Source organism: Aquarana catesbeiana, linkage group LG07 (assembly GCF_042186555.1).
Source record: "Aquarana catesbeiana isolate 2022-GZ linkage group LG07, ASM4218655v1, whole genome shotgun sequence".
NCBI lineage: Eukaryota > Metazoa > Chordata > Amphibia > Anura > Ranidae > Aquarana > Aquarana catesbeiana.
The window spans coordinates 119,476,546-119,489,513 of record NC_133330.1 but is presented as its reverse complement, the minus strand read 5'-3'; the positions used below and the strand labels follow the sequence as shown (position 1 = coordinate 119,489,513).

General features: G+C 45.0%; 1 protein-coding gene across 2 annotated transcripts in view; it reads left to right on the top strand.

The window, feature by feature from the left end:
• Positions 1-12,968, top strand: part of CACNA1I (calcium voltage-gated channel subunit alpha1 I) — a 3,871,666-nt gene that overhangs the window by 3,814,778 nt on the left and 43,920 nt on the right. For both annotated transcript variants that reach the window (XM_073592660.1, XM_073592661.1), the window contains one exon: positions 7,466-7,668. In XM_073592660.1, coding sequence (XP_073448761.1) covers positions 7,466-7,668 — 203 coding nt within the window. The remainder of the gene's footprint in view (positions 1-7,465; positions 7,669-12,968) is intronic.

The window sequence follows — 12,968 nt, the reverse complement described above, 5'->3', positions numbered from 1 at the left end:
CAGTTGTAACAAGTAACATGACCACCTAAAAATCATGAGGCACCATCCAGCCTGACAGGGCCTCAGATACCCCCAACATTGTAACTCCTCTGCATCTTATATATATCCAGCACTCCTAACTCCGTCCAACCAACCCCCCACCCCCCACACACACACACTCCAGGTTTCCCCATACCATTGTTATCCTGTTACCACCTCCACAGCCCCTGGATTCTAAACCCAAAATACCTCCCCAGCACTCTGACCCCTCTACATCCCAGATATCCCCCCAGCACTCTGACCCCTCTACATCCCAGATATCCCCCCAGCACTCTGACCCCTCTACATCCTAGATATCCCCCCAGCACTGTAACCTCTCTACACCCCAGATATCCCCTCAACACTGTGACCCCTCTTCACCCCAGATAACCCCCCCAGCACTCTGACCCCTCTACACCCCAGATATCCCCCAGCACTGTTACCATATACCATAAGATGCCCCTTGTATTGTGACCCCACTACATCCCTGATACCACCTACACTGTGGCCTCTCTACATCCCTGATACCTCTAGCACTATAGCCACCCCAGATCCCCCCCTCTGCATTTTTTCCCAATACACCTTTGATATCCCCCAGCACCATTCCATCCATGTAGTACCCCCTTTTCCAGTGGAGATACAGTGCATGTGATTTTTTTGGCTATGTGCCCACCTCCAGCACTGTGACAAGGACTCACCTATACCAATCAAGTCATGCAGTCAGAAGGAGAGGCGGAGGACGGAGCATCCCTCCAGGCATTCCAAGCCCTTCAGTGCAAACAGTGCTGGACAGCTGGGCTCACCATGACACCATCCACAATGCCACTTCTGCAGGGCGGGCTCTCAGTGCTGCTGACTCAGCAGCTCCCACTCCAGCTCCTACCCCGCAGCCTCTGAGTCCCAAGCATTCAAGCTTCATGGGGACGGGTCAGAGCATCGCTGGCACTCTGGCCCCACCCCTCTCTGCTGGCTGTGAAATAATAGGTATCATTGTGCACAGCACGGCGCACCGCTGCCAGCGAGTCTTACTTAGGTGTTGCAGCCTCTGGGGCCTTTCAAAAAGGTGTGTGTATATGTAATGACAGTTCATGTGACAGTTAGATTGCATACAGGAGGACATCATTTCACTAATTATGTGAGTTGTGAAGGTAATTGGTTGCACCAGAGCTTTTTATGGGCTTCATAACAAAGGGGGTGAATACATAAGCACATGCCAATTATAATTTTTTTTATTTCTGAAAAAAGTTTTATGTATGTATTTTTCTAATTTTAATTCACTAACTTAGACTATCATGTTCTGATCCATCACATATAATTCAGATAAAAAAAACATTGAACTAAAGGCTGTAATGTAACAAAATAGGTAAAAAGCCAAGGGGGTGAATACTTTTGCAAGGCACTGTACATCTTTACCTAACATTTGCAGGGTTCTCAATGACTTTGGCAAATTCTCTGGACTCAAGGTTAATTACTCGAAATCCTTGGCTCTCAACATTAACTTACCAGCCCACCTTGTTACACAACGTAAAGACAACTTCCAGTTTGGGTGGAACGAGACAGCAATCCCCTATTTAGGGATTAATCTTACTGCTACAACAGACAAACTCTATACAGCTAATTTCCCACTGATCTTTCGCAAATTGGAGGAAGATCTCTCAAATTGGGACAAACTGGGTCCTTCCTGGCTAGGAAGGGTAAATTCCATAAAAATGACCCTCCTAACACGCATCCTCTATCTATTCCGATCACTCACTATTCCCAGCCCCAGGGATCAACTCAGGAACTTCCAATCCAAAATCATAAAGTTTATATGGGGAGCAAAGGGGCATAGAATCGCCAAGGGTACCCTCTTTAGAAGCAGAGATCAGGGCGGAGTGGGTGTACCAAACCTTCTATGGTATCAGCAAGCAGCACAATTATCCCAACTCTCCATTTTATACTCTAAAATAGCACACCTGACTGGGTACACATGGAAAGGCAAGCCATACCCCAATATACTCTAGACTATATTCTCTGGTGCCCTGCCAAATCTAGACCCACCATCATGGCTCCCACACTTTCTCACTCCTTAGCACTATGGGACTCCCTTAAAAATAATCCACACTTAATCTCTCACTGGCATCTGCTATCTCACATTTTCCAAAATCCTCTATTTCCACTTGGCCAAGACATTAAAGCCTTCCAGTGGTGGCTAGATAAGGGACTCTATAGGAATGGAAATTTTGTCAACCCGGCAGGAGCTTTTACCCTAGCCCACTGTACTAGTAAACTTGACATGCCAAGGTCAGGAAGGTTTAGACTCCAACAAATCTCTCACTTCATCCAGTCCCTATGGTCCTTCAAACTAAACTCTCTATCAGGGACTATGAAATGTGGTGTGGTCAGGCTATGGTGCAGAGGGGGGGGATAACGGTGATATACCGATCACTTGCTAGGGCTGAGACCAAAACGCTCTTTATGGGAGAATGGGAGAATGACCTACAACAACACTGGAGCCTTACTGAGTGGCACAGAGCTGTGGCCGCAGCTTCAAAGGGCATTCTAAACATAGCACTAGTCGAAGCTAATTTAAAAATCCTAATGGAGGTGGTATATGGTCCCTTTAAGGATTGCCAAAATCTACTTAAACGCCTCCCCCTTGTGCTTTCGCAATTGCAGGCACATCGGATCGATGCTACACATATGGTGGGATTGCCCCATAATCAGGGGCCTATGGAATAAAATCTTTCATACTATTAGGAAAATTACGGACTTACCCATCCGAAAACCCCCTCAGTATGCACTTCTAAACTTTCCTAACCCCAGGGATCCCAAAATGAGCCCAACTTCTAATCAGGTTTATCCTTCTTGGGACCGAACTAACGATTGCTCGGGCATGGAAACAATGCACTGTCCCCTTTCTTCTAGTCAAAAGAAAAACCTCATGAATTATGGTCCAGGAGAAAACAATTAGCATCCTCCTAGACACTGTTGACAAACATGATGCTGTCTGGGAACCCTCTCTCTTTTTACTTTTCACTCATAACAGGGCTTTTTTTCAGCAGGAATGTGGGGGGAACGCAGTTCCGGCACCTCCAGCTCTGAATGTATGTAATGGCAAGGGGTGCTGGGGTGTACTGGAGGGTCTATTGATGTTGGCTGATGGGGGATCTATTGTTGCTGGAGGGGATCTATTTTTACAGGGGGAGAGTCTGTTGTTGCTGGGAGGTCAGTTGTTGCTGGTGGGGGATCTATTGTTGCTGGGGGACTTTTATGCTACTGGGAGACAATCGTTTCTGGGAGACATCTACTGTTGAGGGAGAGGTCTATTGTTGCTAGCTGTTCAGAGTCTATTGTTGCTGGGGGTTCTCCATTGTTGCTGGCTACAGGGGATCTATTTTACTTCCTATCATTTTCAACAAATTACATACAAATTACTTAGCACCACAAATTGATACTTGATTCTGTATCCATTACTGAGAGGTGGGTAGGGGGTGGAACCAAGGAATGGTGTTCAGAGGTGGGTAGGGGTGAAACCAAGGAACGGTGCTCAGAGGTGGGTAGGGAGTGGAACCAAGGAATGGTGCTTGGAGGTGGGTAGGGGGTGGACACAAGAGGTGACTCAGAAGGAGGGAGCTCCTGCACCTATTCTCTGAGAAAAAAAAGCTCTGCTCATAACTCACAGGCACAGCCTTGGACCTAGATCGTTCACATATCTCAGGTGCAGCTGAGCAGCCTTGGGAACGACCAATCATATCTACCACCTGATTTATGGATTTGGTCTTCCCCAGCCTAGCTTACTCCGTTGGCCCATCCGAACACAAACGACTGGATAGCAGCCCTTTCCAGTGAGGAGCCACCCTTTGTCTCCAGACACAGCTAGATCCCGTAAGGGATGTTGGGAATGAGGAGTCTTCTCCTTATTCAGGAAATGGCAAAGGTCAGCGTATAGGCACTGTGACCACATAGGACCCTATATTCTTTCCTATGCATTGAACCTTTCTGTGATGTGTTACACATGCTGTATAATGTTTGTTTAAACTGTGCCTTTGTTACAAAACTTTTGCTTATACCTCAATTAAAATCTATTGAAAGCAAGACTGTACTCTATTTAAGTATTCTGAACAAGCAGTGAAGGACTTTAAACAAGCCCTGCTTCCCTGTAACTATAGTTATTGTGGGGAAATAATTTTTTTGAAGTTCACAGCAGAGGCCCAGGAATCCCAGCATTTTTACTCTAGTGTAAACAAACAGCAAATGTTTCTAAGCTGTTAGAACCTGACCAGGGTTCTTTTCACACTTGTGCGACTTTGGATCCTATTGAAATGCCATGTAGCTCTATAAGAGCCATTCCGTTCTGTGACATCAGAAAAGGTTCCTTCTCTACTTTAATCCGACTTTGACAAGACCTCAATGCCAAAGAGTAGGGATGAGCCAAACACCCCCTGGTTCGGTTGCACCAGAACTTGCGAACGAACCAAAACTTCACATGAACGTTAGAACCCCATTGAAGTCTATGGGACTAGAACGTTTGAAATCAAAAGTGCTAATTTTAAAGGCTAATTTGCATGGTATTGTCCTAAGAAGGGTTTGGGGACCCGGGTCCTGCCCCAGGGGACATGTATCAATGCAAAAAAAAGTTTTAAAAACTGCACTTTTTCGGGATCAGTGATTTCAATAATGCTTAAAGTGAGACAATAAAAGTGTAATTTTCCTTTAAATTTCGTACCTGGGGGGTGTCTATAGTATGCCTGTAAAGGGGCGCATGTTTCCCATGTTTAGAACAGTCTGACAGCAAAATGACATTTCAAAGGAAAAAAGTCATTTAAAACTACTTGCGGCTATTAATGAATTGCCGTTCCGACAGTACACATAAAAGTTCATTGATAAAAACTGCATGAGATTTCCCCACAGGGGAACCCCGAACCAAAATTAAAAAAAAAAACTGGCGTGGGGGTCCCCCTAAATTCAATACCAGGCCCTTCAGGTCTGGTATGGATATTAAGGGGAACCCCGCACCAAAATAAAAAAAAAAAATGGCGTGGGGGTTCCCCTCAAAATTCATACCAGACCTGAGGGTCTGGTATGGATTTTAAGGGCAACCCCCCGCCAAAATTTTAAAAAAATGGCGTGGGGTCCCCCCAAAAATCCATACCAGACCCTTATCCGAGCACACAACCTGGCAGGCCGCAGGAAAAGAGGGGGGACTAGAGAGTGCCCCCCCTCCTGAACTGTACCAGGCCACATGCCCTCAACATTGGGAGGGTGCTTTGGGGTCCCCCCAAAGCACCTTGTCCCCATGTTGATGGGGACAAGAGCCTCATCCCCACAACCCTTGCCTGGTGGTTGTGGGGGTCTGTGGGGGTCTGCGGGCAGAGGGGCTTATCGGAATCTGGAAGCCCCCTTTAACAAGGGGACCTCCAGATCCCGCCCCCCGTGTGAAATGGTAATGGGGTACAAAAGTACCCCTACCATTTCACAAAAAAAGTGTCAAAAATGTTAAAAATGACAAGAGACAGTTTTTGACAATTCCTTTATTTAAAGTCTTCTTCTTTCCATCTTCTTTCTTCTATCTTCCTTCGGTTTCTTACTCCATCTTTTTCTTCCTCACCCATCACCCGTTACGTAACGGGTGACCCTGCCCCCTCTGACATCACGGGGAATGCCACAGGGAAGTCTCTGTCAAGTCCCCGTCAAGTCCCTGTGCGTCAGAGAGGGGTGGGGTCACCGGGTGGCCCCACCCTCCATTATTTAAGAACCGTCAGAAGATGAGAAGCGTTACACAGCGGGAGCCTCCCATCATGGATGCGGAGCGGCCCGAGAACGAAGAAGGGAAGAAGACGCCGCGGAGGAAGATGCCAGATGAGAACACCAGAGCAAGAAGCAGAGGATCGGAGGAAGAAGAAGATGGAGGAAGATAGAAGTCTCTTGTCATTTTAAAAATCTTTTACACTTTTTTGTGAAATGGTAGGGGTACGTTTGTACCCCATTACCATTTCACACAGGGGGCGGGATCTGGGGCTCCCCTTGTTAAAGGGGGCTTCCAGATTCTGATAAGCCCCCCCGCCCGCAAAACCCCACAACCACTGGCCAAGGGTTGTGGGGATGAGGCTCTTGTCCTCATCAACATGGGGACAAGGTGCTTTGGGGGGCTACCCCAAAGCACCCTCCCAATGTTAGGAGCATGTGGCCTGGTATGGTCCAGGAGGGGGGGCACTCTCTCGCCCCCCCCTCTTTTCCTGTGGTCTGCCAGGTTGCATGCTTGGATAAGGGTCTGGTATGGATTTTTGGGGGGACCCCATGCCATTTTTTTTTTTAATGTGGGCGCGGGGTTCCCCTTAAAATCCATACCAGACCTGAAGGGTCTGGTATGGATTTTGAGGGGGACCCCCACACGCCTTTTTTTTTTTTTTCAAATTTTGGCGCGGGGTTCCCCTTAATATCCATACCAGACCTGTAGGGCCTGGTGTGGAATTTAGGGGAACCCCCACACCATTTTTTTAAAAATTTTGGTTCGGGGTTCCCCTATGGGGAAATCCCATGCTGTTCTTATCAATGAACTTTTATGTGTATTGTCGGACCGGCAATTCATTAATAGCCGCGAGTAATTTTAAATGACTTTTTTTCCTTTGAAATGTCATTTTTCTGTCAGACTGTTCTAAACATGGGAAACATGCGCCCCTTTACAGGCATACTATAGACACTCCCCAGGTACGAAATTTAAAGGAATATTACACTTTTATTGTTTCACTTTAAGCATTATTAAAATAACTGCTCCTGAAAAAATGGCCCTTTTTAAAACTTTTTTTGCATTGATACATGTCCCCTGGGGCAGGACCCAGGTCCCCAAACACTTTTTATGACAATACCATGCATATAAGCCTGTAAAATTAGCACTTTTGATTTCTCCGATAGACTTTTAAAGGGTGTTCCACGCCTTTTGAATTTGCCACTAACACCCCAAATTGTTAGCTGTTCAGCGAACTGGCGAACAGCCGATGTTCGAGTCGAACATGAGTTTGACTCAAACTTGAAGCTCATCCTTACCAAAGAGTGTAAAAGTCCTATCAAAGTGACTTCAAAGTCGTATCAAAGCCGGACTTGCACTAAAAATTGCACAACTTTGGAGTCGGCTAGTGTGAAAGGAGCCTAAAACCTGATTTTAAAATCTTTTTGTTCTTTGAGGCTCTTTGGGAATTAATTATTTCACAGTATAAGCAGATAGAAAGAGAGTGAATATTGTAATTCTCGTATACACCTAGTTGTGACTTAAATTGTTTATGCACCCTATAATACATCCATGTTAATTCAAAGATGCACAAGGACGTATTTTATGATTTCTTAATTTTGAATTTGTATAATTACATTTGACGATCATGGATTCTACAACTGCAATACTTATGTACAGACCTTGTATAATTATTTAGCATGACCTTAACATTTTCCACTTTTTTAAATTTTTCATCAGTATCTCCTCCACCCCCTCCTCTGCCAGGAGATCCACTAATTCCTTTGTTACCAATCCCTGCTGAGTTCTTCCTTCCTGCCATCTCTACTGGTGACAAAGATCAAGGGGATTTGGCACTCCAAAAAAGTCTCCCTAAACTTTATTCTCCTGAGCCTTGGACTACTCTTCATTCCCCAGATGTGAAATGTTCACTTCATAGACAGGTAAGGTTACTTTACTTCAAATTGTAGTTTGTGCTGGGAAGACAGGAAAGAAAAAAAAAAATCACATAAACATGGTTTATCAAAATGATGATATGCTTATACATATTTGCCTGTGCTTGGGCTTCGTTAAAGTCCAATTCTAAACAAAAAGATAAGTAAAACACAAATTTCACTTTCTGGTGTCACCACCGTTATAAGCAAAACACAATCCAAAGTTCAATATCCCACACTAGTAAGGGGGAGCTTGGTCATCCAACACAAAAGTCTTGTTTATGCTGTATAGTTTCCTCTTCCAGCAGCTGACTGCAAATCCTCACAAAGGGAATTTATACTGAAAAACAAAATAAAGGTGGAGCACATCCAAGGATATTGGTGGGTGAACAGAAAAACTGAAATAAATGTAGGTAGCCCACCTTGGCCAGTGGCTGAGAAAGCATCAATTTGTGTCTTGGCTGACAAGCCAGCAGGAATCCACAGTTGACTTCCAAGAGGTCTTTAACAACAGTCCCAGAGGTCTTAAAGGAAAGTCCCAAGTTTATTAACATCTGTCTCCTGAAGGAGCAGAGTACTGTATATTCCAAAACATGTAGAATTTTACGGATTTTATTAAATTTTGGATTTTCATTTATTCAATATAACTGTGGTCCACCTCCTTACGCTGCACTGTGTGGACTCCCATTATCCAACAGCATTTTTGTTGATCATGGTAGACCCAACTGTGGGATTTGTTATTGAAGACCTCTTAGAAGTTTGTAGGCAGGTGCAATTTATTTCCTCTACCACAGGTGGCGCTCAACCACTGCGGTCCTGCAGCTGGAAGTCAGGAGGAACCTGGTTCCTTTATGGTTTCCTGGGTCAGGGGGCAAGTGATCTGATTGGATGCTGTTGCCCCATTTAACTCTGGCAGCCATTTTGGGTTAGGCAAAGCCTATTTAAGTCCCTGGATCCCGTGATTGGCGTGCTTGATGCGAGTGGCTAGTGCAGGGAAAGGTACCCCGTCTGTTAAGGATAGTACTAGCAATAGGAAAAGTTACTTAGCACAAGACAGCCAGGCTGCATTCTGCCCCTCTGTAAAGATGCTGTCATTCTGGCTGGAGCCCTCTCTGTTCACGTTGCTGTAACCGTGAGTGCATCTGGTTGGACAGTCTTCCCACCACAATTGTTTTGAACTGTTGCTGCATTGCTTTAATACAAGTTTATCACTGCACCTGACTGTGTGAATTATTGTCGCTGTACCACACTTACAAGTTGACTGTGGATTCCTGCTATGTAATCTTGCTAGCAGGGTGTCATGTACCAGGTGTGAGACCGAGATGCTGAGAGGGCTCCCCTTGCGGCTAAGTGCAGTGCTTCCCTGAAAGTGGTACATGGAGAGCAGTGCCCAGAGAAGCACTGTTTGCCAGGTACTGAAATGAGATGAGCTGGTCACCGTGATGTAGCAGGAACAGGCTGGATGAAGTGTAAAGCTGGTTTGCTTGCAGAGTAACAGGTAAGCTTGACAGAGTAGCAAGGCGGAAACAGAAATGAGAGCCAGGCCGGGGGTCATACACCTTAACACCTTCTGGTCTCCATTGGTGGCAGCCCTGACATACAAACTCAATACTCATCTATACCTGTTTGGACTATCATGGTTTATATATGGTTACTACTGAGGTACTAAAGTTTTGCCCCTTTTACTTGTATAATTTCTTGTTGCAGAGTATGTAGGGCAGCTTCAGCGATGGCTACCCCCTGTGGGTCATCGTATAATGGTGCCACAGAATTGATGACCGGGTTCTTTTGTTCCAATAAGCTGTGAGCCCAAGCCTGAGGTTCGTCTGTTAGTATTGAGACAATGAACCCTACTTTGATAGTCTCAAGAGAGAAAGTCCGTGGTTGTAGGGCCAAGTACAACAAGCAAGCATTCTTGAAAGATCTAAACTTTTTCTGGTCCCCAGAGAATTGTTCCGGAGTTGGTACCCGTGGTTCAGGTGGAGGGACCACCACTGTAGGGTAGTGGTGGTGCGTTCTTGAGCTGGTGCAGTGGTTGTAGAACTGGTGGAGGGTAGATCTTGATCCACCTGGGCAGGTGGCCCTGTCAAATGCTGCAGACGTCCTTCCAGCTCGAAGTAGCCTTCCTACAAACTTTGTACTACTTGAGTGAGAGCAGTGACCTATTGGCACAATACCTCCAGAGGGAAGCACCTCCATCGGCCTCTGACATGTAGCTGGATTATGCTGTCACATAACCAGGTGTGAGACCGAGATAGTGAGAGGGCTCCCTTTGCGGCTAAGTGCAGCGCTTCCCTGAAAATGGTACAGAGAGAGCAGTGCCCAGAGAAGTTTTCCAGGTACTGAGATGAGATGAGCTGGTCACCGTGATGTAGCAGGAACAGGCTGGATGAAGTGTAAAGCTGGTGTGCTTGCAGAGTACCAGGTAAGCTTGACAGAGTAGCAAACCGGAAACAGAAACGAGAGCCAGGCCGGGGATCATACACAGTAAGATAAGTTCAGATGATGAGATTGGATAGCCGGGGTCATACACAGGAAGACGGATCTGTAGCAGAGTCGATAAGCCAAGACAAGGTCAGACACAGTGGAGCAAGCCAGAGAGGAGTCAGAAGTACAAGCCAAGGGTAAATCAGGAGATCAGGATCACAGGTCAGAGCAAGCCGGGTCAATAACAGAAGTTCAATCAGAATACACAGGATCAAGGGGAAGCTGAAGATAATCCAGTAATGAGCAGCTCCAGCAACAGGCTTAAATAGACCAGGAAGTAACTCATGTGATCTGTTCAGGTTACAATGAGAAAGTACCGCCCACATTAGTCACACTGTGCACCATGTTGGCCATGATGGTCTTGGGCGGAATTGCCAGTCCTTTTTTGGCCATTTCCCTGACAAAGGGACACAAATTGGTGCTTGCTTGGCCACTTGCCAATGTAAGCTGCCTACATTTATTCCAGTTTTTCTGTTCACCCATTAATATTCTTAGAAGAGCTTCACATTTGTTTGTTTTTTCACCACAATTACAAGATCACCTGATATCCTTAAAATGCTCAATGTACATTTTGTTCTGATTTTCAATAATTTCAGTAATCCAAATGAATTCTGGTCTGTAGTCACACAAATAAAGCTTATATTGGGACATACTAAACTGCATATTGGAATGATGGGATGATTGGTTTATTGGCTGCAATGCTCAAAACTCTCACTAGGTGCCAGTGTACTTTTTACACACATACAGTATATGGTAATGACTCTGCTGTTACTCAAAATATGTTATTCTTTCCTGCAGTGCTTGATACTATGTTGCAAGAGGCAGTTGCTAATTTTTAATTGTTTGCTTGCTGATTTACAGTATCTCACAAAAGTGAGTACACCCCTCACATTTTTGTAAATATTTTATTATATCTTTTCATGTGACAACACTGAAGAAATGACACTTTGCTACTATGTAAAGAAGTGAGGGTACAGCTTGTATAACAGTGTAATTTTGCTGTCCCCTCAAAATAACTCAAAATAACAAAGTGTCAATATTTTGTATGGCCATCATTATTTTCCAGCACTGCCCTAACCTTGGGCATGGAGTTCACCAGAGCTTCACAGGTTGCCACTGGAGTCCTCTTCCACTCCTCCATGACGACATCACAGAGCTGGTGGATGTTAGAGACCTTGCGCACCTCCACCTTCTGTTTGAGGATGCCCCACAGATGTTCAATAGAGTTTAGGTCTGGAGACATGCTTGGCCAGTCCATCGCCTTTACCCTCAGCTTCTTTAGCAAGGCAGTGGTCGTCTTGGAGGTGTGTTTGGGGCGTTATCATGTTGGAATACTGCCCTGCGACCCAATCTCTGAAGGGAGGGGATCATGCTCTGCCTCAGTATGTCACAGTACATGTTGGCATTCATGGTTCCCTCAATGAACTGTAGCTCCCCAGTGCCGGAAGCCCCAGACCATGACACTCCCACCACCGTGCTTGACGGTAGGTAAGACACACTTTACTATATACTCCTCACCTGGTTACCGCCACACACGCTTGACACCATCTGAACCAAATAAGTTTATCTTGGTCTCATCTGACTCATCCATTGTCAAGGATGAAAAGGTTGCCTTTCCGGCACACTCCTTAACAACCAGCTATGCACTATGCAGCCCGCAGTGAATTGTGGGGCACTCGGCGGCACCACGCAAATTCAGGTGTTCGCCAAATGGTCAGCTTGGCTGGAACTGTTTAGCCATAATATTCCACCCATAATCCCCATGTAGAAAAATTATTATATGCATATTCTTATCAGAAATGGGTTACATTTGTTCCTTGTTAAGTGTAACCATGATATCCCCCACATAATCCCCATGCAGAAAAATAATTTTACCCATATTCCTATCAGAAACATGTCAAATGCATTACATAGGATGTTTATCCATGATATGCCACCCATAAACCCCATGCAGAAAATAATTATATGCATATTTTTAACAGAAACGGGTTAAATATGCTCCTAGGAATGTTTAGCCATTATATTCCAGCCATAATCACCATGTGGAAAAATAATTATATGCATATTCCTATCAGAAATAGGTTAAATATGTTCCTTGGAATGTGTAACCATGATTTTCCCCCATAACCCCCATGTAGAAAAAACTGAAAATTTATATCAAATACTTACTGTAATTTTCCTTTCCTGATAGACTCCATGGAAGCAATGTGTGGGGTTAGCCCCGTCTCCATAACTACCCAATAGGACTCCTCTTCCATAAATCTTTGCTCTAGGCTGCTATCCATGTTCTGTAACTAGCCTACTCCAGACATTTGGGAGAGAACTCCTGCCACCAAGGAAAGGAAAATTACGGTAAGTATTGGATATAAATTTTCCGTTTTCCTGACAGACTCCATGGCAGCAACGTGTGGGAAATATCTTGCCATACACACCCGGTTGGGCAAAATGTTGAGCAAAGAAACCAAAATTTATTTAACATTGTCAACCAATAATACTTGTAAACCAAAATTAATGGATGACAGAGCAGCTGGTTCAACACAGTAGTGAGAGACATTCTCTTGGCCAAAGTCACAGCTACTAAAAAAGTAGTCTTGAGTGTGAAGTCTTTTGTTGAAAGAGGTTTGTCAGGGTCTGAACCGAGGTTGGAGAGAAAATCCAAGACAAGAGGTAGGTCCCATTTGGGGAACCTAGGTCTTCTTTGAGGTCTAAGCCTGATGGCTCCTTTAAAGAACTGACGGACCAGAGCATGATTTTCCGATGAAACTCCTGTGAAGGCCAAGATGGCTGATACTTGTATTCTTACTGAGCTGACTGCCAGAGAT